This window comes from Brachyistius frenatus, unplaced genomic scaffold (assembly GCF_029030835.1).
Source record: "Brachyistius frenatus isolate BFR_SWC_R1_liver_20210118 unplaced genomic scaffold, ASM2903083v1 Contig_5, whole genome shotgun sequence".
In the NCBI taxonomy this organism is placed as follows: Eukaryota; Metazoa; Chordata; class Actinopteri; family Embiotocidae; genus Brachyistius; species Brachyistius frenatus.
The window spans coordinates 7,667,609-7,691,312 of NW_027210604.1; the positions used below are offsets into that span (position 1 = coordinate 7,667,609).

General features: G+C 39.2%; 2 protein-coding genes across 4 annotated transcripts in view; both read left to right on the forward strand.

Annotated features, from left to right (window-relative positions):
* rxfp2a (relaxin family peptide receptor 2a) overlaps positions 1–11,172 on the forward strand; it is a 34,986-nt gene extending 23,814 nt beyond the window's left edge. The window contains exons 12-20 of the mRNA XM_069720130.1: positions 224–298; positions 2,101–2,172; positions 2,511–2,582; positions 2,736–2,965; positions 5,813–5,958; positions 6,731–6,826; positions 8,056–8,224; positions 9,481–9,699; positions 9,866–11,172. Of these exons, the coding sequence (XP_069576231.1) occupies positions 224–298; positions 2,101–2,172; positions 2,511–2,582; positions 2,736–2,965; positions 5,813–5,958; positions 6,731–6,826; positions 8,056–8,224; positions 9,481–9,699; positions 9,866–10,131 (1,345 nt within the window). The 3' untranslated portion in view covers positions 10,132–11,172. The remainder of the gene's footprint in view (positions 1–223; positions 299–2,100; positions 2,173–2,510; positions 2,583–2,735; positions 2,966–5,812; positions 5,959–6,730; positions 6,827–8,055; positions 8,225–9,480; positions 9,700–9,865) is intronic.
* Positions 11,173–12,467: 1,295 nt separating this feature from the next.
* fryb (furry homolog b (Drosophila)) overlaps positions 12,468–23,704 on the forward strand; it is a 56,152-nt gene continuing 44,915 nt past the window's right edge. The window contains exon 1 of one of the 3 annotated variants that reach the window (XM_069720487.1): positions 12,468–12,585. Coding sequence is in view for 2 of the 3 variants with exons in the window: in XM_069720455.1 (XP_069576556.1) it covers positions 22,141–22,378 (238 nt within the window). In the remaining variant the exon portion in view is untranslated. Of the gene's footprint in view, positions 12,586–22,140; positions 22,379–23,704 lie in introns of those variants that run through there. The other 2 variants (XM_069720455.1, XM_069720480.1) reach the window with 2 other exon arrangements.

The window sequence follows — 23,704 nt, forward strand, 5'->3', positions numbered from 1 at the left end:
GCATGATTTCCACAGGTCATAATGGTCAGATATGTTTATCATTTTATTTTCTGCAAGTTCTTACAGAAAATAACTTGCAATACAAATCCAATAAAACTGGAGACCCTGCTGTAAGCTTTTGGTTTTGAAGGAGTAAAATATATAATTCTACTGTAATTAATATGCACATTTTAAAGTTTTTTTCTTTCTGCGTTTTTCCTTTTTTCTCTTTCATCACATTCAGGAATCTGTCCATCAACAGGATCAGGGAGCTGCCAAAAAGCACCTTTAAGGGCCTCTCAAAGTCTCTCCTAAAACTGTGAGTCACTGATGGTTATTGTTATAAGTTAAACATATTTTTCAAGACTTTGAAGCCAGTTTAAAATTTACAAAGAAAAACGGTGGTAAATTATCCAGGGTGAGGACATGCGTGTGTGTGTAAAGTTCACATCTTTGAAGGCAGTTTAAAATTTACAAAGAAAAACGGTGGTAAATTATCCAGGGTGAGGACATGCGTGTGTGTGTGTGTGTAAAGTTCACATCTTTGAAGCCAGTTTAAAATTTACAAAGAAAACCTGTGGTAAATTATCCAGGGCGAGGACATGCGTGTGTGTGTGTGTAAAGTTCACATCAGACTGTAATGTTCCACCAGGGAATATGGTGATTCCCCCCTCGACACATTCACGCACGAAAACACAAGTAAACAAGGCATGGAGAAAGAAAGATGATCCACAAAACCACTGACATGGCAAACTTTTATGGTACCATTCAGACACAAAGTGCTTTAGAGACATTACGAAAACATAAAAAAGACAGAAACAAGCAAAGAAAAAAAAATTTGTAAAAAAACCACAAGGTGGTTGCATATTTAATTTGTTGGGAAGCCAAACCAAACAATAATGTTTAAATCGCTGATTTGAATGAGCTGCTGCGAAGTTTGCTCCTCAGAGGGCATCAACTAAAAGCTGCTTTATCTTGCTTAGTTTTGATTATGGAAACACTGAGTAAACCTGACAGGTCTGATGCTTCATAACATGCAAGTAAATCAGAGATTCACTTAGGCTCGACACTTTGTTGTGTCTTATGGCAGAGTAATAGGATTCTTAAGTTTTTCCTTTGACAGACAGGAAGCCGGCTCAGTGATTTAGGGACTGGAGAAATATGCTCCACTTTTTGATGTTGTAGGGAATCTGGCAGCAGCATTTCTGATGAGCTGCTGTAGTCTGGTTGATTCTTTTACTAAGACATGTGAAGAAACCAATAACATATTCTATCCTGCTGAAAATAAATGCATAAAGTGAAGCAACAAATAGGTAATTTTGAGGAAAAGTGTGGAGGTTGACAAAATTTCATATGATTTAGTGACATTTGTGCCTGGTTGTATCTAACCAGTCAGTATTCTCTCCTGGTGTTGTTTTCCAATTTGAAATAAGGTGGGAATGTATTGATTGAATTGGTGGGTTCATATTGTGAGAATAATTGGACATCTATTTTGTCTGCAGAAGTGATGTTTGCACCAGCAGCACATAAGAAGTTTCTGGTTTTAATGTCCATGAAGTCACACTGATTGATAACAGTGAATTATTGTCATATTGTGAAGAGCTTTCTTCTAAAGCCTTATTAGACTTTGTCATTCATCTGTAGCCAGACTAAAAAAATGCTGCTTTAGAGCAGAATTTGAAGACTGAGACAAACCCTGGGTAAAAGCCTTGGGGTTAACAATTTCCTTACATGCGTTTCACAATGAAGTGCGGACAAATGGTCTCACAGATTAATGCTCTCCCTTCAAAAGTTGTTGGATGTGAATTGACAATTTTTCAAGCATTGCAGAGATAGTTGCTGCAATGCCACAACTGTCTACTAAAAGGAAGTACTTTTGATATAGGATGTGAGGCTTTGTTACTCTGTTGCGGTCACTGGCATAACTCCATCTATTTAATGTAAGGCAAAGTTGAGTTTGAACTTGTGTAATATGATTGGGGGGCAAGTAACTGGATGCTGTGTCAGGTTTGATTGAACACAGAACATCGTCGGCCTGTTTTCTCTGTTTAAAAAGACATCTGGATTTTTGTTGCATTTTATCCTGACAAAATTAGTTGAGTTTGCAGTTTCTTGTTGCAGAAATATTTCCCACAATCCCCTTCTCCACATTCACCCAAGCCACTTCAACCACCTGACACACCTTCAGTCTCTGTAAGTACACACACATGCTCTTCTTTGTCTTTCTATGCATATGATCCTCATTGACATTATACAGCCCCTATTCCGAACCCTAACCAACACAACTACATGTCTAACTCAAAACCTAAATGCAATTCTAACCTTAGTCTATATAACCAGTCTTAACCTCAAAACAGACATTTGAAGTAATGAGGACTGTACAGAATGTCTTCATAATGCAGAAATGTCCTCACTTTGATTTTTAAAATTGAAAATTTCCTTACCAAGATGCTAATTCAAGCACACGCACACTCAAACAAACTGCTTGCTGCAGCCTGTGTGGTGGTTAATCATTGTTTGTTTTTTTACAGGGCGCTGGAGGGGATTGATATCCCTGATATTCAGACTAAAATGTTTCTGCCAATGAAGAACCTGTCCCACATGTACGTACGATTCTTCACAAAGAATCCTGGCACACAAGTGTCAAAACAGAATTCTTAATTCTTAATTTTTTTTCACATAGACCCCCCCTTCAAATTTGATTGATTGTCCTGCTGCCACCCTTCATATTTTTATGTGCTCCTTTCCTCTGCTAGTTACTTCAAGAAGTTCCAGTACTGTTCGTATGCACCTCATGTCAGGTCCTGTAAGCCCAACACAGATGGCATCTCATCTTTTGAAGACTTACTAGCCAACATAGTTCTGAGGGTGTCTGTCTGGGTCATGGCCTTCATCACCTGCTTTGGTAACCTCTTCGTCATCGGCATGAGGTCACTGATACGTGCTGAGAACAACCTGCATGCTGCCTGCATCAAAGTCCTCTGCTGTGAGTAACCACACACTCCTACACACCATAAACTCTCTCAAACAAAAGGTGTACCATAGGCTAATATCAAAATGCTGTAATTAAACTAGCATCTGACCTTGCATGTAGAGGTATCCTAAGAGAAAAATAACATAAATTTCACATGTGAAAAAACACCCATGATCACATGTGGCTTTGCACGTGTCAAACTTAAATGTGAAAACATGTTAAAGCCAGATGTGAAATATTTTGAGCACGTGCTAGCACAAGTGAAACGTGTATTTTTCTCATGGGACATTTTCATGGTGTAATATGTGGATTCCCATTTGAAACCTATGGTATTACGTGCAAAACCTACATAATTATATGTGAAAATCTATGGTGTTGTATGAGAAATCCATGTATGTTACAATGTAAAACACATACATTTTCAAATGTGAAACCCATGGGAATATACTGTATATGGCACCTGTGGTGTTATAAAACGTATTGTCATATGTGAAACCCATTTATTTTCCCATGTGAAACATATATTTATCTATGTGAAGTCAGTGGGATTATCTGTGAAACCCTGTTTAAACCTAGGCTAGTGATCCCAAATGCAGACGTATTATGGAGGTAGGGAAGCAGTTAAAAATGTTTATGAAGCGCCATGCTGTAAAAAGGAGTGACATATTTTCCCCATATTATCATGTGTTGCAACATGTGGACACATGTTTCCTACATGTGATCACGTGTCCACATTAAGATAGACATGGAAAATATAGGAAATGTACGGGATTTCTCTGTGAAGCTAGAGATATATTTCAACAACAATCTGTTCTGTGAAAAAGCATTGGAGTCTGTTGGCCTCGGTTCTGACGGAAATATTGTTCTCTCTTTCAGAATTTCCACGAATGACATAGTAAAAGTATATAGGCAGTTATGAATGATGATCAGGCCAGAAGGCAAATAAAAATGGAGGCTGTTCTCTTGTCACAGATACGTCACTGCCAAACTTTAAAAGCTAATTGAGTAGTAGTAATCTGATGGGGGGGGGGGGCGCAATAAAAGTGCTCTTGTCCAAACTGGTGAAAAAAATCAACCACATGTTTGTCACAAGTAAAAAAAAAAAAAAAATCTGTTGTTAAATGAGGCACAAAACTTCACCATTTCTGGTCTTCCCAGTGCCTCATCTATACTGTAAGATTGCAATTATCAAGCCCAGGAAAAAGGAAAAGGCCTCACACTTGAGGATACCTTACCTGCCTTTTTAAGCAGCAGTCCGATTAACATAATTTGTTAGGCAAGCAATAGAGAGTGAGCTGCTTGTAGTTTGCAGTGAATAGAAGCCAATGGATCACCTTTTTTTAGGGACATTAACACACTGAATTAAATTCTACGTGTGTGAGAAATGCCTCTGGAAATATTAGACAAGAGTGTTCAAGGTAATACTTTTGCAGCAGTTTTGTACTATTATTAACATGTCCCTAAATTGGTCAGGGAAGTGATTTGTGGCTTTGAGTGGCCCCTCTCCGGTCTTCATGGCTGACATCCGCCTCAGGACCAAATAGAAAGTGTTAGCAATGTAGTTGCCTGTTATTCTTACAAACATTGACATCACTATAGTTTTAAAATACATACACAGGGCTGTATTAATGCAGAACAACACTGCAAGGGTCAACTGACTCAATACTACTATCTGTCTTCTGCCTTTGTAACAAGGGGAAAGTGTGCAGTATCTCAATGGGGTTATCAAGTAGGGACCTCCCTTCTCCGGTGTTTTGTCAAGTTCGGCCCACAACACTTGGGGACGGCTCAACCGCAGTCCAGGTGTCCCAGAACTACTCCCCTCAATACTCACACCCACATCTAAACTAGTATAACTTGTGCCTACATACTTTGACAAGGTTATCTTTAACGAGTGACTTCATGTCAAAATAGATTTATACATTGTTGACAGGTGTTTTATTTGTGTTTGAGAAACGAAAATACAAATATTTTAATGCTTACTTGCTTTATTACCTGTATGAACTCTACCAGAAAAATATTGCAATATTTACAATTACGGTATTTAAAAAGGATCAAAAGAAATTTTTGAATTTACAGAGAAAAAAAAAATCATATTCTAACTAATAATTACACATTATTTGCTGTATAAACCAAAGCCAAACACTTCCAAAGATAAAACCGTTTTAACAGGGTGGAAGTGCATTTAAAACGGCTTTTCTAAAGATAATCCCTTGTCTGCCTTTTAATTGATATTTTGGACTTCTCTCCCTCTTCATGCATGAAGTGTTCCCTGTCTTTGTTTCAGTTTCGTACTCTCCGTTGGTTCTTTTGTGTCAGATTTAAATATGTAACCTTGCCACTGTTGAACACTCTGTTGCTCTTCTTTCCTCCATCTGAATTTTGTACAGAACACCAGGCTTCACTGCTTTCACTCTGCTCTCGAACCTTTTTTTCATATAATATATTTTCAAACAATACTGCAGCTTCAGCCCTTGAAGAAATGATATGTTCATATGTTTTATCTTAATATTCTTATTTTTGGTTTTTCATTTGTATCGTGCAGGCTTTAAGCACAACCGGAACATTAAAAAGTTTCTCAAATTTCAGAAACTGTCATAATGGCTTCCTTAATTCTTACTTAAACCCAATTACTCACCTATTTTCTCACCCATCCACTCACCCACCTGCATACAGCAGCCAAACATACATGTGTTTCCCATACACATGGATACTCTTGGCTTCTCTCAAGAGTAAAAATAATGTTCTGTTTTTGAGAAATATTTGTTTTGGTTACAGGAAGCACAGATGGACTCAATCAGCAAAGTCCCGCAGGGCACATCTCTCTGTAACTGGACTCATCTGTGTCTTATCGTCCAGGTGCAGACTGCCTCATGGGTGTGTACCTGTTCTTCGTTGGAGTGTTTGATGTCAAGTTCCGTGGGCAGTACAATCGCAATGCCCTGCTGTGGATGGAGAGTGTGGAGTGTCGGACAATTGGATTCCTGGCCATGCTCTCCTCAGAGGTACTTTAATACGCTGTGTATTTCCCACTCGCAACCACACGCACAAACATGCATGCAGATAGAGACGCACTAATCAACCTTGAAAGATGAAACTTGTGAGACACCAGAAACAGCGTTTACTTTTTAAGCTGCTGGTAGCACTCTAGTCTCTTAAACCTGTGTGTGAATGTTTTTCTCCCCATTCACCAGTGAGAGTAATTACAAAAAAGTAATTTAAAAAGTATGCTCTTATCACAGGCTACTGTTGCAGCTGTATAGTGGTGGATAAATTGTGAATGGCAAATCAAATAGAAGGCATTACAGCTCCCGTGAAATATCTTGTTTCACTGTCTGAATTTAATCCATTTAGTCTGAAAACAAGCCTTGAGGGATTGCAAATTTTTTATTAATTTATCCCCTTTCAAATTCCCATAGGACCAAATGTAAAGTACATTTAATCTGTATTGTGTGAACCTGTTTGGCAAGGATTTATATGTAACAGATTTATTAAACATTACAGCACTATAGCTTTAAGGTATAGAACTGCACTTTCCCTTTTTTTCTTCTTCAAGTCCTTTTAGGGTTGTTAAAATAATCTAATACCTCACTGACTTCAGCTTGTTCCAGCTCTTTATTACCTCTATATATTGTTTACACTGTGAAATGTTTCTGTCGTTCCAACTTTTTCTCCTTTAAAAACAGGTTTACATTTTTACACTTGAAACCATACAGACATGACAGAACAGAGCCAACAGATATTTTGTTTTATTTATAGCGAGTGTTTTTCCGTCAGGTGTCTGTTCTCCTCCTCACCTACCTGACTCTGGAGAAGTTCCTGGTCATCGTCTTCCCTTTCAGCAATCTGCGCCCAGGGAAACTTCAGACAGGAGTGAGTTACACAATAAAAAAAAAATGATGCAATAAAAGCTGCATTTCTACAGTTAACTAATTCGACTGCATCCAGAGTTTGCACTGCTCACTTTAGTTATTCTGCGTGTAGAATAACAATACAACCTTATGGCATGAAAACTTTGGATTTGTTTTTCTGTAACAACCCCAACTCCAAAAAAGTTGGTGCACTGTGTTAAATGTAAATACAGACAGAATGCAATGATTGCAAATGCAAATCCCATAAGCCAGTATTTTATTGCAGATGATTCAGTAAGTCTTCTGCTGAGCCAGGACACTTTGAATGACACTCAGTGGCTTTTGCTGTGGCTGCATTTAGAAATGACAACAAAACAGATCATGAATACTGCAAGGTAGAGCACGAAAAGGCTTTGAATGTATGAAGCGCAATTTTAGATTTAGGTCAGAGGGGGGTTCACAATGCCAGCTATATTTTTAGACTGCAAAAATGGGTATATGTTACACTCGTATTGAAGGACTGTGTTAGTCATTATACGGACTGAGAGAATCAGCCAATCAGAGCCCTTGTTGTGGGCACGCCTATAACACATGTGCTTGTTCACGTTGTTCACTGTGTCACTTATCCATGTGTGCGTTCAGAGACCAGTAAGTAAATCTGTGTGATACATAGTTCTGTGCTTTAAGTGTGTGTTAATGTGTTTAGATACGAATTGATCTGTATGAACGTAAAACCCGCTGGCCGAATGCTAGTGCTAATCGCATGCTGAAGCTTATTAAGCATTCGCTAATCAGAGGCTGTGAATACCACCCGTTGTTAAAGTGGTGTGCATCTGCAGAACTTTATTATGTCGTTCTGTAACGACTGTGAGTGGATGGTTTGCAGATTTATGGTCCAAGTTAAACTATACAAAGTGAAGCATCACAGTGGTCACGCATCCTCAACCAGCTGAAGTTACAGTCGTGTATAGCTGTTAACCCATCATTACAACACGTGATCCTTCTCACTGAAAGAGGGTCTCTGTTCTGCACAGCTACTGCCTGTTTTCACACAGGCCAGAAGGAGTAGAAATTACTTGGCAATCAACAAGCAATAACTAGACTGAATAAACTTTGGAGTACATATTTGTTCATTAAAAGTTAGTGTGGAAATCCACTGAGTCACCATTGTGCTCAATCACTTTAATTGTGAGCTCTGAAGAAGTTAGTGTCTGAAATACTCACAGCATGTTATTTGTTGTCTCCTACGAGGTGGTCCTGGCTTCTATCTGGCTGCTGGGGTTCGTTATTGCTGCTGTGCCCCTAATGAATGAGGACCTCTTTGGGAACTACTACGGACGTAATGGGGTCTGCTTTCCTCTGCACTCTGACAGGCAAGAAAAACCTACTGCCAAAGGATATTCCACAGGGATTTTCCTGGGTAAATTGAATACGTTTTCTTTTGTTTTTCACTTAAAGCTGAATTTACAGTGAATGAAAAAAACCCTATAAAACTTAATTAGAATTCTGCGAAGGGGAAATGTTATTTTAGAAATCAATTAAACAAATTAAACATTCAGTCTTGCATGACATGAAAGTGAATATACATTTTCTTTCATTTTATTTTCAATAGCAGTCTTATCCTTTTTAAAGTGTCATTGTTCCATATTATTACTGTGCCAACAAATAAACAGAGCAGGGAACAGCATTGCTCCTCAGGTTGGGCTCAGGTGCACACAGAAAACACCACGACTCTTATCAACAATGCATGACTAGACTCGCTTTATAAAACTGAGTGTTCTCACTGAGCTCCAGAGACAACAGTGATGAATGATGTATGTTGATATTCTGTCTTAAATGATGCCAGCATTTACATCACTAGGCTTCATAATACTTTCAATTAATTCATGCTTTGACGCAGTTTGTCATTCTTTCACTCTGAATGAAATCCATTGAAAATTCAAATGTGTTTATGTGATTGTGTTGAATGCACATTTATGCAGTGATGGAAAGAAAGTACTTGTAATTGATGTCAGTTTTATGCTACTTTGCTTTTTTTTGCTACTCCATGATATTTCAAAGGGAGCTTAGTTAGTCAGGTGCATTTATTTCACAGCTTTAGTTATTTATAAATTAGATGAGATTTCACAATTAGGATTTCACATTGAAAAAACATGATTATTCCAAAACATTTTTGTTAAAGATGTTTTACACTGATGTTTTGGCTTGTGACCTCTTAGAAAAAACAAAAACAGAGTCGAGTTGGATCCCCTGTCTCCCTTCAGATGTTACTGTGTTGTTAGCAGCTCTACCAAAGAGGCCTTTCCCCTTCCGAAGTTCTCAGAATTAAATTTAGACTTCTGTTTGAGGCCCAAACACACATTATTTCACAAAATATTCAAAGATATGATAAACATATGTGTAGCGGAACTTCGTTTTTTCTTCTTTCCTATCACATTAATCATATCACAGACTCATATTTACCTTGTAACCCTTTGCAGGGCGCTCAGGCCATGAGTTGGGAACCACTGGACTTAAGTACCTAACTGTACTGTATGCAAAGTAATAAAAAAAAAAAAAAAAGGCCACCTCAACCAGCTACAACATTTAAATGATGCTCACACACTGATGCATCAATGCTAATCTCATAATAATATATCAGTGACGGTAGCCATTTTAACTTGTGCATTTCTTTAGGTCTAAACCTGCTGGCCTTCCTGGTGATCGTCTTCTCCTACTCCATTATGTTCTACTCCATCTATAAAACTGGCATTAATGCAACAGACGTGAGGAGCAGACTACACAGAGATGTGGCGGTGGCCAACAGGTTTTTCTTCATAGTGTTCTCTGACGCCCTCTGCTGGATTCCCATATTTTTGGTGAAAGTCCTCTCACTGTTGGAAGTGGAGATACCTGGTAAGAAATGTAACAGGTTACATTATCATAGACATTTTATAAATACTTTCATGTTTTATTAAGCACTATATCACCCTGTGAATTATGGAATAGCTTTATAAAAAACATCTACAGGTACATACTGCTTTAAAATATCAACTGCTTCGCTTTCTGTTTGTTCTTTTAGGCACGATCTCCAGCTGGGTTGTCATCTTCATCCTTCCCATCAACAGTGCCTTGAACCCCATCCTGTACACTTTGACCACCAGCTTCTTCAGAGAGCAAGTGGAGGTTTTACTCTGTCGCTGGCAGAGAAGACACACCTTGAAGAAGAACCGCAAAAGCCTCACCTCCTCCACAATCTTTATGGAGACGTCACGGGCTCCTTGCTGCCACCCACAAACCTACCTCCAGCGGGTGTCTCTGATCGGCGCAGATCCTCGCTACGCCTGAGAGACCATTTTGTACACAGCATCTATTTAACTGCGGTTCATGGGCCTATTTCTCGTTGCATTTTTAGCTCCTACATGGCAGTAGCACTACCGTGTTTTACCAAGCTCTGACATTTGTAAACATGTGGGTGTGAGAAACCGGGGATCAAACCACCAACCCTGTGTTTGGTGGATGACTCCATGTGCCACAGAGTGCTACAGCTGCCCCCATATTTACATGCTTATGTGGCCACACATTTTATATATTTCCAGAAGAGGGTGCAGTGAAATGAAAAGGCAAAGAGCAAAAAGGCGACGATGACTGAAAGGAACATGTACTGCACATGTAACTGCACCTTGAAGATGATCACAAGGGACTTGAAATGCCTTCAGTCAAGCAAGAAAAGTGCTTAGACAGAAGTGCTTTTGTAGAATACAGACAGTAATGTCCCATATATGTCGGTTGTTACTTTAATGACCTCTTAATGAGGTTATGGAGGAGGGAGGCAAGCAGCCAAATGTCTCCTTTTTCTCACCGTCACAGACTGTTTTCTACAGAGAGACTGAAGAACAAGGCTCCGAGACGTGAGCTGAGAAATGGTTCAAGAATAAATGGTTTCAGTCTCCAAATGAAGCAAATGCGTCTCGGAGTGTCGGAAATGTTGTACTCAAACATTATTCATGGAATTGCGTATGATGCTGGTGTTATTCAAATGAAACTGCAAATCAGAGCTCCGTTTTCATTCTCCGTGCACAGAAACTAATACATACTTGAAATGCCCAAATCCATCTTGCATCATTTAATAAATCAACAAATTCAAACGCAAATTCAAAGTCAAGTTTAAAGTCTGTGTCCTTGTGTTATATTCTATGACACAATTTGCATTAATAATGCAGTTTAAGGTGTACATACTATCCAAATCATCCATGGCATTTATGACACCCTCTTTCCTCCCACTAAATTGCTGTGCTCTTGTAATTCCTCTTCTTTCCTCAGTTGTTCCATTTTTGCTCAGACCTCCTTGTTAAGTGAGCACCTTGTTCTGGATTAAAACATTCATGTGATGCTGCGTCTAATTTCTGAATTCACAGATTGGGTGATATGGCGTGTCAGACGTCACATGACTTTTTCTAGCTTTGATTCATATTTTGATTAAACATTTTTTCAAACTGCTGCATTATATGCCTTTTAACAGTTGCTTTAGCTGTGTGACGATCATTAAACAATGACAACTAGTAATAGAGAAGAAGGACTGGAAATGGAGCGCTCTACAGATGAGTAAAAATGGTGGTTTAAGTTTCTGCTTAGTTTACCAATCAGTCGAACCCCCACTCGTGCTGTATACATGTGCACGTTTTCTTGTTATTGTATAAAATTTGGTACAGGAGACTGTCTCCTCTGTATCATTCTGTTTATTGGAATCAGGTTGGTGAATTTTGTATTTATTGATGCCTCACAGAGATGGTGGTTTTATGACAGAAATAAAAATTTTAAAAAAGACAAAAAAAAAACAAAGACAAGAAGAAAACCAAAACTTGCATTTAAACCTTTTGCCTTTTTGTGTGAGCAATACACTATATATTAAGGCTGTAAGCTAAAAGGAACACAATGAAAGCAAAACAAGTGGGAAGTGTACTTTATCTCCCAGTAATCATCTCATGACCCCTCAGATTTATCTGGTGTTCCTCCATTTCAAACTGGATGTAACTGTACGTATTTCAAACCTCCTACTTAGACACTGAGGCTTTAATCTAATGGTGTCATATAATGATATATCAGCGGGACCAAACCTGTCTTTTTACTTCAATACTTTATTGGCTGAATTTAACTTCTAACACTCAACCTTGTGCTTTCACTGAAGTAAAAAAAATAAAAATAAGCAGGACTTTTACTTAATTTACTTTGTATTTTTACATTGCTGTATTGGCAGTGGCGTCCCCTTATGAAAGGCAGTGCTGTTTACATATGTCCATATGTGGGCTTTTTACTGATTTAAAAAAAAAACATTCACAGAGACACATGCTCAAAAGAAACTAACTATGTCATGTGTCACCTCGTCATTTGTTTGTGCAGCTGTCTGTTGTAAACGTGCTTGTTATCGTGTTAAAAGGTGTCTTTTTGAATTTCACTGCCAGCCCTTTCATCACTTGATTTGGCAGCACCTGCGCCGCTCAGCATCCCTCCCTGGCAGGTGTCCTGCCCTTGGACCAAGTTACGCCCCTAGCGACACGCTGATGGACACCGCCGCTAATCAATCAGAAACGCGCCTTGCCTCTGTTTCCAGCTCCTCGGCATCCGATTGGTTGCTAAGGGCGGGGCCCTGTCATCCCGAGCGGTAACGCTGTCAGCCGGGGCGGCACGACTCTTGGAGGAGAGAGACGAGGCGGATGGATGAAAACAAGCCCACCGAATCACATAAACAAAGAATCGGTGCCAGGAAATGATCCTGTAGTCGCCCCGGTCGACGCAGAAAAGGTACTGTTCAGTTCAATGCTCCGTTCGTGGCTCTGTCTGGTGGTGTTTAATGGCTCAGCGTTGACTACAAAAGGCAACCGAGCAATGTCTCGATACCAACATCCGATATCTGGGACGACCACGGGGGGCTGGTACTAGCGCTTTAGCTCCCGAAATTAGCTGTGTGGCAGAGCTTGGTTGTGGTGGTCGGCACCTACTATAGAGAGAAAAAGAAAAAAACAAAACAAGAAAACAACCCAACCATAAACACTCTTCTTCGTTTCCCGGGCAGCACTCCTTTGCAAGCGTCCGATGCCAAGTTGCTTTGCGAGGCAGGTCGGCGGGAGCACCGGTCTTTACGTTGATGGTTGTAAACACACACTTAATGATGGCGGTGGGAGATAATGTGCTGCACTGCATGTTAGCTTCCAGCTAGGTAGCTTACACTGGTTGAAATAGCAGGGTCACCAAGTGCTAAGTCCGCCAGTGGACACGTTTTGGACGGCACTGATAAAAAAAAAAATGTAGTACCCGTCTCGTAGAGTAAGAGGAGCTCTCGCAAGCTCCTGTCCGGCACCGTGTATCAGCCTTTTGCACCTCTCGCCGTTGTTTTTCTATTGCAAAGACTGAACTGGTCGTGGTCTGTGGATTTAAACATCCAGTTGTGAAATGGGTGTATTGGTTATGGCCCGGTGGCGTGCACTTTATTCTTCTGCAGCTGAGATGTCCAGGAGTCAGCTTGAACGTTTTGTGAGAGAAAGGCAGTTTTTGAGCATGTATTATTTACAAGCACTCAAATACAGCCCGATAGCAGGCACCAGCACCATTGTAGGCTCCTTTATTCCTTGTCGTCTGGCTAAATGGTATCACACATATTGATTTCTATATGTTTTTCATTGTGTTGACATTTTGTTGCAGTGAATAGCTTCAAACTATAGTAAACATGTTGGACATTTAATTTGTAGGGTTTTTTTTTTTTTTTTTTTTTTGGGGGGTGGGGGGGATCATTGCTCCCAGTCGGGTCCTTTCATGCTTGTATTTTAGGCCCACTCCTCCTTATTGCTAACCCTCCCCTCCCCTCTCCGCCCTCTTCATGACTCAATCATCCTCCCTCTTCATCTCTCCAGCTGTTTAGCACAGCCAGTCGGCAACTGCGACCCAGTTAACTCCATTGTTCTGTGTCTGGACTTAACGCTACAAGTAACACACACAGACAGCTTGTCATGTGTGTCACAGAGCTGTGCTTCTCACATGTTTCCCCCACCTGACTCCTTCATTTTTGTTCCCAATTTACAAATCCTTTCTAGGGATTGTGAAATATCTCTCTCTCCTCTTTATGAGCCTAAATTGACTTCATTTTCAAATATACTGCCATTATATTTAATGAGCTAGATACGGGCTCACAGCATTTCCTGCAAGAACCAGTTGCCACAGACTGATTTAAGGTAGAAAGGAATTCATCTAAAATAGATAATTTGAGATTTTCTACTGGTTTAGATGTAATATGCCTTACTAATCACACGTATGCTCTTAAATATGTGGAGGTGTAGTGTAATGCACTGGGGGGAAACACTGGGCCGCCATAGCTGCTTTAGTTTTGCATCATTTACAGCATGTACAACACTCCACTCAAATGGGGGCAAAAATTCACTTCATTTTATACTTTTTCAGAATCATCTGGACAGGATTAAAAGAAAAAAACATTTAAGAAACATATTAAAGGAGATATTATTTGTAAAAATACAATAAAAAAAAAATGAACATCAACTGGATAATCAGTACTTTTTCATGTTGTTACAGAACAAAAACAAAAAAGACTTTTCTATCTGCCACCATGCATGTGATGGTATGTGCAGTTTTTCAACAGATACATTTCAAATAAAAAGCATTAAGAGTTCTTCCAGTTTTACAGAGCCTGTTTAAACCATGTTCATCCTTTTTGACCCTTGAAGCTGTTTTTTGTCTGAGTGAGTTTAAACAGACCGTCTGTTTGTAGACAGGCTCTTAAATCCCACACATATGTAAACCTGCACACTAGAGATCAGAACTAAAGAGCAAATCTTTAGTTCTGATCTCTAGTGAATAGTGAAACGGCTCCAGTCCAGCGGCTTGTTTAACCACATTGTTTGACATCTTCCAACCTGGGTGAGAGAGAGCTGAATCTACTATACATAATTCCAGAGTATGATGTCGCTATTAGTTTCAAAGTATGACCGAACAGCAGCACTCATCCATTCTCAATTTAAATCGTCTGTGAGTCAGTGGGAGGAAACCAGTTCCTCTTAAATCCGGGCAACAAATAAATGATCTATCGCTCTATAACAGGAATGACATGCCCACTACAATATGTCATAATATATATTTATGGAATTTTCTCTTTAGTGGCTACTTGACAGTAGAGTGACACGAAACATGCGGGCGCAGTTGTTGCGTGGTCTCCTATGTCTTGTTGGCGTGTGATATGGTTTGTGTGACATGTGCAGGTCACTGGTTAGTTAGTTATCTGTTCAAATTGTTACCGAGCTTCATCTGCACCTGTGAAAGCAGCAGAGGCTGTTTGACCTTCCACACCCCTGACTGGTGAACCTTTTAGTCAGCTCGTGAACTATCTGTCTTTCCCCGCTATCACCGTTTCCATAGATACCACTCAGCACCTCACTCCCACTGGCTTGCATAACCCGGTGTTTCTGCCAGATACACACAAGTTCACACATCTACAGCAGGAGACATCGGTGCCAAGACACACACACACACACACACACACACACACACACACACACACACACACACACACACACACACACACACACACACACACACACACACACACACATTCCTAACCATCACACTCCCTGTCTGACTGTGTCTCAGGTACTGCTGTGTTGGAGATGAGCGCTCATTTTGTGGATGTGCTCTTCTCCTGAATGTTGTGTGAACTGGATAGTATAGCAGGGTAGTCTTTTTCTTTACATGATCCTGTTTGACCTGCATGTTGACATGACGATGTAGACTTTAAGTTGCAAATGAATTTGTCTTGTGTGTTTGTTTAAAGACTTTAGATAATTGGGAATGTAGTTTTACTCCTGTTAGATTTGAATGAGCTCTGAGGCTGTTGTGAGGCATTAGTTTGCACATTAGAGACCCCAGGGATAATGTTACATGACACAAATCTATATACGCATGTATGGAAAGGCCGATGGGCAGTCTACTGTGTGTTTGCATGTACACTTCCAGGGCTAAAATTTGTGCATGAATTAAAGAACGTGATGATATATATTTGTTCGGCCGATTTATACAATTCACGGTTTTAATTATGGCTGCAAATCAATTATTTTCATTATCGATTAATCTGTCAATTATTTTCTCATTTAATCTATAGTGTCTATAGTTAGTTGTTTTTTTTTAAATGTCAGAAATTTGTGAAAATATTCCCAAAGCCTAAGGTGCAGCTCAAAATGTCTTGTTTTTCCCCAACCAAAATATTTTCAGTTTATTATCAGAAAGAATTAAAGGAAGCGGAAAAATATTCTCATTTATAAAGCTGCAATCAGAGAATTTGACCATAAGAAAGACTTAAAATGATTAATTAATTATCAGAATAGTTGCTGATTATTTTAATTAAATTAATTTAATCGATTAATAGACTAATTGTTTCATTTGTAGCTCTTGTAGAGTAACCCCATAAACAGTATTATTATTTCTGTGATGGGCTCAAGAGGGCACCATTGTAGAGCCGCTGTGTGAGCTTGATGATGATGTAATGAGAAGAAAAACTAAGGTGAAGGATATTAGCCTGTTAAACTGCTGCCATGGCTGGTAAGCGCTGCAGATGTACAACAATTTGGTGTATATTTCTCCTGTAAATAGATAAACTTGAGCCAATTTCAATGGAAATTTCAACGGTAGATTATATTTTCATAATACCTTGTACTGCTCCATTCTTGGGCTTCTTTTTTTTTTTTTTTTTTTTTTACTCCAAGTGAGTCTATAATCAGGCCTGTGCTGCTTTTATGATAATCTCACAGCTTTAGATGGAATGCAGCTGTTTTACTTATAGCAGCACATTTCTACTCCATGGCATCAATACTTTTACCAGAAGTAAAGATCTGAGCTTAGTAACATGTGAACAGGAGTGTTTTAATTAATAATAATAAAAAAAATCACTGCAAAGAAAGGTGAAAGAAAAGGGAAAGTTTTACTTTTATTTAGCTATGTAATGCCAGTTATAACATGCAGTTATAATAAACATGCATATCAGTCACTGTGCCTGTTAAAACCAGTCTTAGGAATGCACCGATGGATACAGTATAATACCTCAAAACAAATGTCAGAAATTGAACTACTTTACTACAATATTGAGCTATTTCTCTTTTACTGGAGTATTACCATTTTCTGTTCTCTTCACTACATTTATCTTACTGCATCACGGGTACTTTTACCTTCTTGATCGATGTATTTTTCCTTGGATACAATTTTAAATGCAGTACTCTCATAAATAACTTATGTACTTAAATTAAAGATCTGAGCTCTTCTTCCAAAACTGAAAAAAACAAATAAATTTTTTAATATTATAAGCATCAATAATAATGTCTGACTTAAGGATGCTGAATAAAAGGCTGCTTGAGCATCGATACTTTGTACGTGCTTTAATCAACAAAGCCACAAAGATGTCCCAATGTAGTGATCATTATGTTCTCAAAATAAATCTCAACTGGGAACAAATATTCTTGAAATGCAAAGCTGCATTGTTTGTTACAAAGAGACTGGTTTCCTGTGGCAAGGCACTACTCATTCATTTTATCCTTCATCCCAGTGAACCCCTGAACTGACATCTTGCTTCAGTGCATAAGCCAAAAGTAAACTTGTTTATCCCCTCATTTCTCCTGTTAGACCGGGTTCCTGAGCATCTGGGGTGGTTTGGGCAACTGGTAACATGACAACATATTTGAGTGACAGGAGAAATAATAGGTTTTCCTTTGTAGCAGAGGTCTCAGACGGTTCAGTCTAAATGATAAGTGGAGGGATGATAATCAGAGGTGAAGTGGTTCATGGTGTGAAGTTGCTTCTGAGTCAAAGTTGGAGTCAGATAAGAAACACAAACAAGACGAAGCAAAAAAAAAAAAAAAAAAAAAAAGAAAGTAAAAACAACCCCGGAGCTGTACCAGCCATATTTTAACCAAAGGGTTGCTAACTGCTATCATTATCAAATTAATACTGCATTGATTAATTAAAACACAAACAAATGCTGGGCAACAACTCCTTTATATCTGCAAAGTCCATAGATGTCAAAGTAGAAAAGATGTAATGAGGAAAGGAAGAAGCAAAGTACATTTGTTAATGGTTATAAAATTGTCAAAAAGTGATCATGGCACATTCCTCGTGGTTCCGTTGACCAAAAGAATTTCTGCGTAAGAAAGGAAATAGTTTTACATTTCAGACTGTGCACTATGTGAGACTGGATGGCACCACACATATCTCCACCAGCAGCGACATAATTATGTATGTTGGGACATTAGAGAAAGATAAAAACAAGCACTATAGTGACGAGTGTTTATTTAAGAACTAAATAAACTGGGGAATAAAGAAAGACATTAATAACTGAAGGGATGTTGAGGTTGGAGATGAACCATAGTTCAGACATTGTTGCTGTTTACTCAGCTTTTCAGGCTAAAAATAGGCTGTGACCCTGCGGTTTGTGTGTGTGTATGTGTGTTTGTGTGTGTTTCGGTCATCCCAGCAAACCAAAGCTGTCTGTGCAGTGGGGTAAATGGTGGCGCTTAGGTCATGGTTCACGTTCAGGCTGATTTATGTGCAATACGTGCTTCGTAACTCATAAAGTCAAGATGATATGTATATATATATAAAAAAAGAAATACTTCTGCTCAGCGATGAGGTTTGAGGAATAAGAATGAACTTGAAAGGATAATTGGTGGATATTTGAATAGGTAAAACTATTTATTTCAGGTGACGTACTAGACTGCCAATGTTTTATTTATGCAAATTAAGAAGCATATTTGAATGTCATCCACAGTCTACTTTGAACTTGTGTGAAAACAACCAATAGACTAATGCGTATTACAGGGTGAAAAGGAACTCAAAGGAAAGAATAGACAGGGTTGTTCTGTGTATCTGAAGAGTGAGATTGGCTGTGTTTGAGCTGCTGAGCATAAACACTACTGACTAATCAGGTCAAGCAAACAAGAGAGCGACAAACCTGTCAGAGAAGTAGGGCTCATTGTCATCCATCAGCCACTGTGGAACCAAAGACAGTCAGAATATGTCCAATACAATGACGTCTGAAACTTGTAGATGAAGATGTGCTGGAGGTTCAGTAAACAAAACGAATTTTGAAAATAATTGTTGAATATTTTTGTACATTTGTTATTGTCACCGTCTTGGGTCTGACCTATGGCTTCCCCAGCTCCTTCCTATTTCTTTGCCTGTACGCATTCCTGAAAATGATTAGTTAATCTGCGTGTGTTCTTTGATGGTTTGCCAGAGTTGTCACTTAACGAAGGGACAAAAACAATCTCCTGTTTATCTGTAAGAGTGAATGAGTCTGTCTTAATACTTGGCTGTTGTGCTCCTCTAGGGGATGGCACGCCTTTCTAACTGACTTTGGCACTGTGCCTCCGTGTACTTGTTTGCCACCTTTAACTATTTCCTTGCCGGATGTTGAGTCTGAAACACATTTAAAGGAAATGAAACAGACAGCTCAAAATGTCCATTTAAATATATTACTTTAAATGGTTCCTTTCTGTAATTTAGAGAAAAATTGGTGCGATTATCTGCAATAGTATGAAGTCATAACAACTTTTATGTTGAATGTTTGTCACGTGATTCTTTGAGTTTAGTGATATTTATTTCATCCCAGTGAAACTACTTCAGAAGAAAGTCAAAATACCAAATCACCTTGCCAAGTGTTTTCATTTGTTTTTTGAAGGCAGTTGATTAGGCTGCTATTTAACATTGTTAAAACGATGGACAGTTAAAAATGTGTTAAATATAATGCAGCAGAACCAGAAATGTCCTCTTTTCATGTTCCACGTACTGTCTTCTTTCTTACAGTAGAAAATGGATCAGAACTACACAGCGCCGTCGGTGATTATTGCAGTGCAAGGCATTTCTGTAGTGGCCTCACTTTTCTGACCTGGAGGCTACATCCAATTTGATATACAGTGTATGCTTTAACATCTTTTTCTTTGCCTCTGAAGTGTCAGTAGCCCTGACAGGTTGAGGACAGTCAAGAGATCAGAACGTAAACACTCAGAGAGGATGTGAAGGTTACTCTCACACCTACACACACCAGCTCGGCAGTGAGGCACTCAATGAAGCTGATGTCATGACAATAGTAGCATAAACAGCAGGCCGTCACCTGAGGGCAGGTATCGCCTCAGAGATACTAACAACTCTGTCTAGTTAGAGAGAGTGCAACAGAAGAGGCACAAAAGTGATTTTGAGAGAACCAAAGAAGGAATAATAATAAAAAAAATAATCAAAAGATTGACAATTATTGAAAAATATTCAGCCTGAGGAATTATTCCACTTTGTTGTCCTTCTTGTCTATGAAAGGGATTTTGTGTTCTGTAAAAAGTAAAAAGGATTTCTGCAATTTTATGTTTAGCAAAATTGCTTTCAAAGTTTTATGGAAGACTTTTAGTATTGATAGTTAAGATTGCCTGAATACAGCACCACAGGACCACATGTCATTAGGGCTCAACCAAAACACATTGTACTTCCTGTAAGATTTGTTTTTGTTCTTGATAAGGAGACCGGGGGTAATTTGCGTTGGAATCCTTGGTTAATTCCTGGTCCCTTTTCAGGATAGATCCAGGATGTTTTTGCCATCAAGAGTGATTTCACCCTCACATCATGACATTGACATTTCTGTACAGTTGTGTCTCCGTTTTTATTATGTTTGCAGGTTGTATGGCCGTCCGTCCCATTCTCACGAATCAGATGTCTTGAGAAAGTTCCTCAAAATCTGGCACAAACGTTCACTGGGACTCAAGGATGAACTGATTTGAGACACACGTGTCTAATAAATAATAAAATAATGAAGTGATGATATTTTCTATCCAAAAGGTTAAAACTTAAACTCAACTTCCCTTTGACATCATAGTGTTTTGTAAAAAAAAATGTCTGCTGTTGTCTTAAAGATGTGTGAATTATCAATGTTTTTTAGAGTTTGTAGCTTCTTTGCAGCAGCATCCGTATTGGACGCATTGTCTAGTGTCAAGGCTGCAACTTTGTTTTCTATTAGAATCAGCTTTATTGGCCAAATTCCTTTAAAGTCTTCATTACATATGATGTATGAATGTGAACAAACATGGAGGTAAACTGCAACTTGATTGGTTGACTGAAGCAAAGAACCCGAAGGCGGTAATTCTAGTCTTAAACCAGCTCCCGAGACCGATGAGTATATTTGTCTAGCCGTGGGGTCAGATTTCCAACTGTTTAACAATAGTCCCTCACATTTATCTTTGTAACGCATCTACTAATCAAGAGTAATAGCTGTCTTACACAACAATAGTTGTTGTCTGTCCCCATGTTCAGGATTCTTCCTGTTTGTGTTTGGCTTAGTTCCCCCCCCCCTCTGTAAATGGGTGTGTCTGCCTTCAGTAATCCTACACCATTAACACATTGAGGTTACAGTAACTGGCTAAACAGCCTCGACCAGTGAGTACAGGGACTGTGACTCTTACTCACACCCACACGCCACGGATTGGTTGTCTGAATCCAACACAAGCATGCTTTTCTCTTGTGCCTTACTACTACACAAGACAAAAAAAGGATGAAGCACAAGGAAGGAAACAAACAGGTGTTCGATGAGAGGACACAAGAAAGAAGTAATTTCCTGATTAACAAACAGCCTGTTGTGAAGGGAGGTGGGGAGTTGGAAAAAGAGAGAGAAAAAGAAGACAGTGAGAGCAAGAGGGGGAGAAAAGAACCACCCAAACTTCCCAAACCACCCAATCAAGCTGCGTTCCTGGAATTGGATCCCTCCCTTGTTCCCCACCTGAGAGCAAAGAAACACAGCTGTGCCTCAGAGACTCAGGACTGAGAGCGAGAGAGAACCAAAGACCAGGTGAGAGCAACAGTAGCGCACGCAAAGGGAAGACAGTCGAACTTTTACACAAAATAAAATTTCCTAAGCAAAAGAAGACAGAGATTGTTCTTTTTTTTTTTTTTTAATTTTTTTTTTTTTATCTTCTCACAAGAGAGTGAGAAAGGGACTCGGGAGGGAAGAAGCTGCACTCTCAGGAGATCTGTGTATCTGTAACAACAAAGCAATGAGCTCACTGTCTCTGGATTGAATGAACTCAACATAAAGAGAAGAAACACTGAGAGGAAATTGGATACCCAAACGTGGACAAAAAGGAGTCGGAAGATTTGAAAACATGGATTTAAGAACTGCCTAAAGAGCCTATTTAAAAATTTGTGTTTTTTTAAAGTGTGAACCAAGGCTCACTTTTTAACCAGTTTTTTTTTCTGCTAAGTTTACTGTTGAACCATTATGTAGGTTCTTCCTGAAAGCTCTGAGGAGGCCAAATTTTGACAATTGACTGTGGAGCCATGTCTCTGGAAGACTTTGGAAGCACTGCCAGCCTCGGGGTTGAAAGCACTGCTTCTGATGGCCAATCTCTGAACCAAAGTCAGGACCAGGTTCTGGAGAACCAGAGTCAAGGCCAGGATGGGATAGTTCTGGAGCGTATCGCCTCTCTGCCATTGGACATGTTTGAACCCAGTGACTTCATGGGAAGGTTCACAAAGATCCAGTCTAAGTCTAGAAAGAGGACGAGGATCATTGGAGGTAGGTTGGAGACCAGATCTGGAACTTTTATGTTTTGTATTTCACACTCAATATTACAGTCAACACAACCAGAGTAAACAAGGACAGAACATTCAGCTGAAAATCAAAAGTCTGGTTGAACATCAAGCTGAAATTATGATCCTCAACTCTACTGGAATGTGGGTGTGCTGGCTTTTATCCAGTCTGGGATTTCAGTTTGAGATCTCTTACTACCTGTTTAGACCTCTCTGTCTCTCCATGTATGCGGCAACATCTTTCTTCTTTGCTGTGACCTGAGAACTTGACAAGTGTCTTTGTTGTGGCTTTTGTAGACCCTGTGAAAAGTAATACCTTCTGTGCTTCAAGTCAACAGCACACAATTATCCACTAATCCTCATCCTACATAGAGGGTAAAAGACATATCTATGTGGTTCTGGCCTCAAATCCAAGCATGGTATTGTTTTTTTTTCCTTTTTTTTCTTTGCCCAAATCACTTGTTTTTTCTCAGCTTCCCTAAACTTCTGGGAATTTCAAGTCCAAACACTTCCAGCTGGGCGAGAACGCCAAGACTTTAGTCAGTCAAAGTGTGATAGAACTGGCAGTATGGTTAAATTCAATAGATTTTATATATGTACTACATTTTACCAGGTAGGGTTTGCCGTTGGTAAACTTAGCATGTTAGCAGGTACCATTGAATTGCATTATATTGCCTGTATTTTCAGTTAGTACTCCAGTTTTCTTTGTATTTCCCAATTATAACACTATTGGCACACATTTCAGTTGAAAATGATGGCCCCTCTATCCCTGAACTTGTAACATTTTAATTGCAGGATGATATGTTAATCTTTGTGACTTACCCTCCCTCCTTGTTTCTGTTAAAAATAAGTATCATTTGATATCTAAAGGGACAAGCAGATCCAGGGATTCTGTTTATTCTTGGAAAATCACAGCCAGGTCAAAATCAAAAGGTGGCATTAAACAAAAAAAGTCACAGTTGTTAAATCCAACAATAGAAAGGAAGGGGTAGTAAGGAAACACTAAAGAGTTCAAGGCTAAGTGCGCCTTTACAATCAACTTTAAAAGGATCATGTCAGAGGGGTGCGAAAGGAAATATCAGGAGAATGTAATTTGAAGTTAATGGCATATTCGAGCAGAAAGGTGCGAGAGTCATTTTGTCTCTGACTATACATTTTTCTGTGGGATTTAGCTGAACTTCAAAAGGGGAGAGAGAGAGAAGCGGGGCGTTCAGTGAAGAGTGAAAGGGGAAATCTGGAGTGAGGTAGCGCCTGTCGAACAAAGTACCACCTGCACAAACACGTCTCTCAGGAAAAATGAACAGCGACTTCT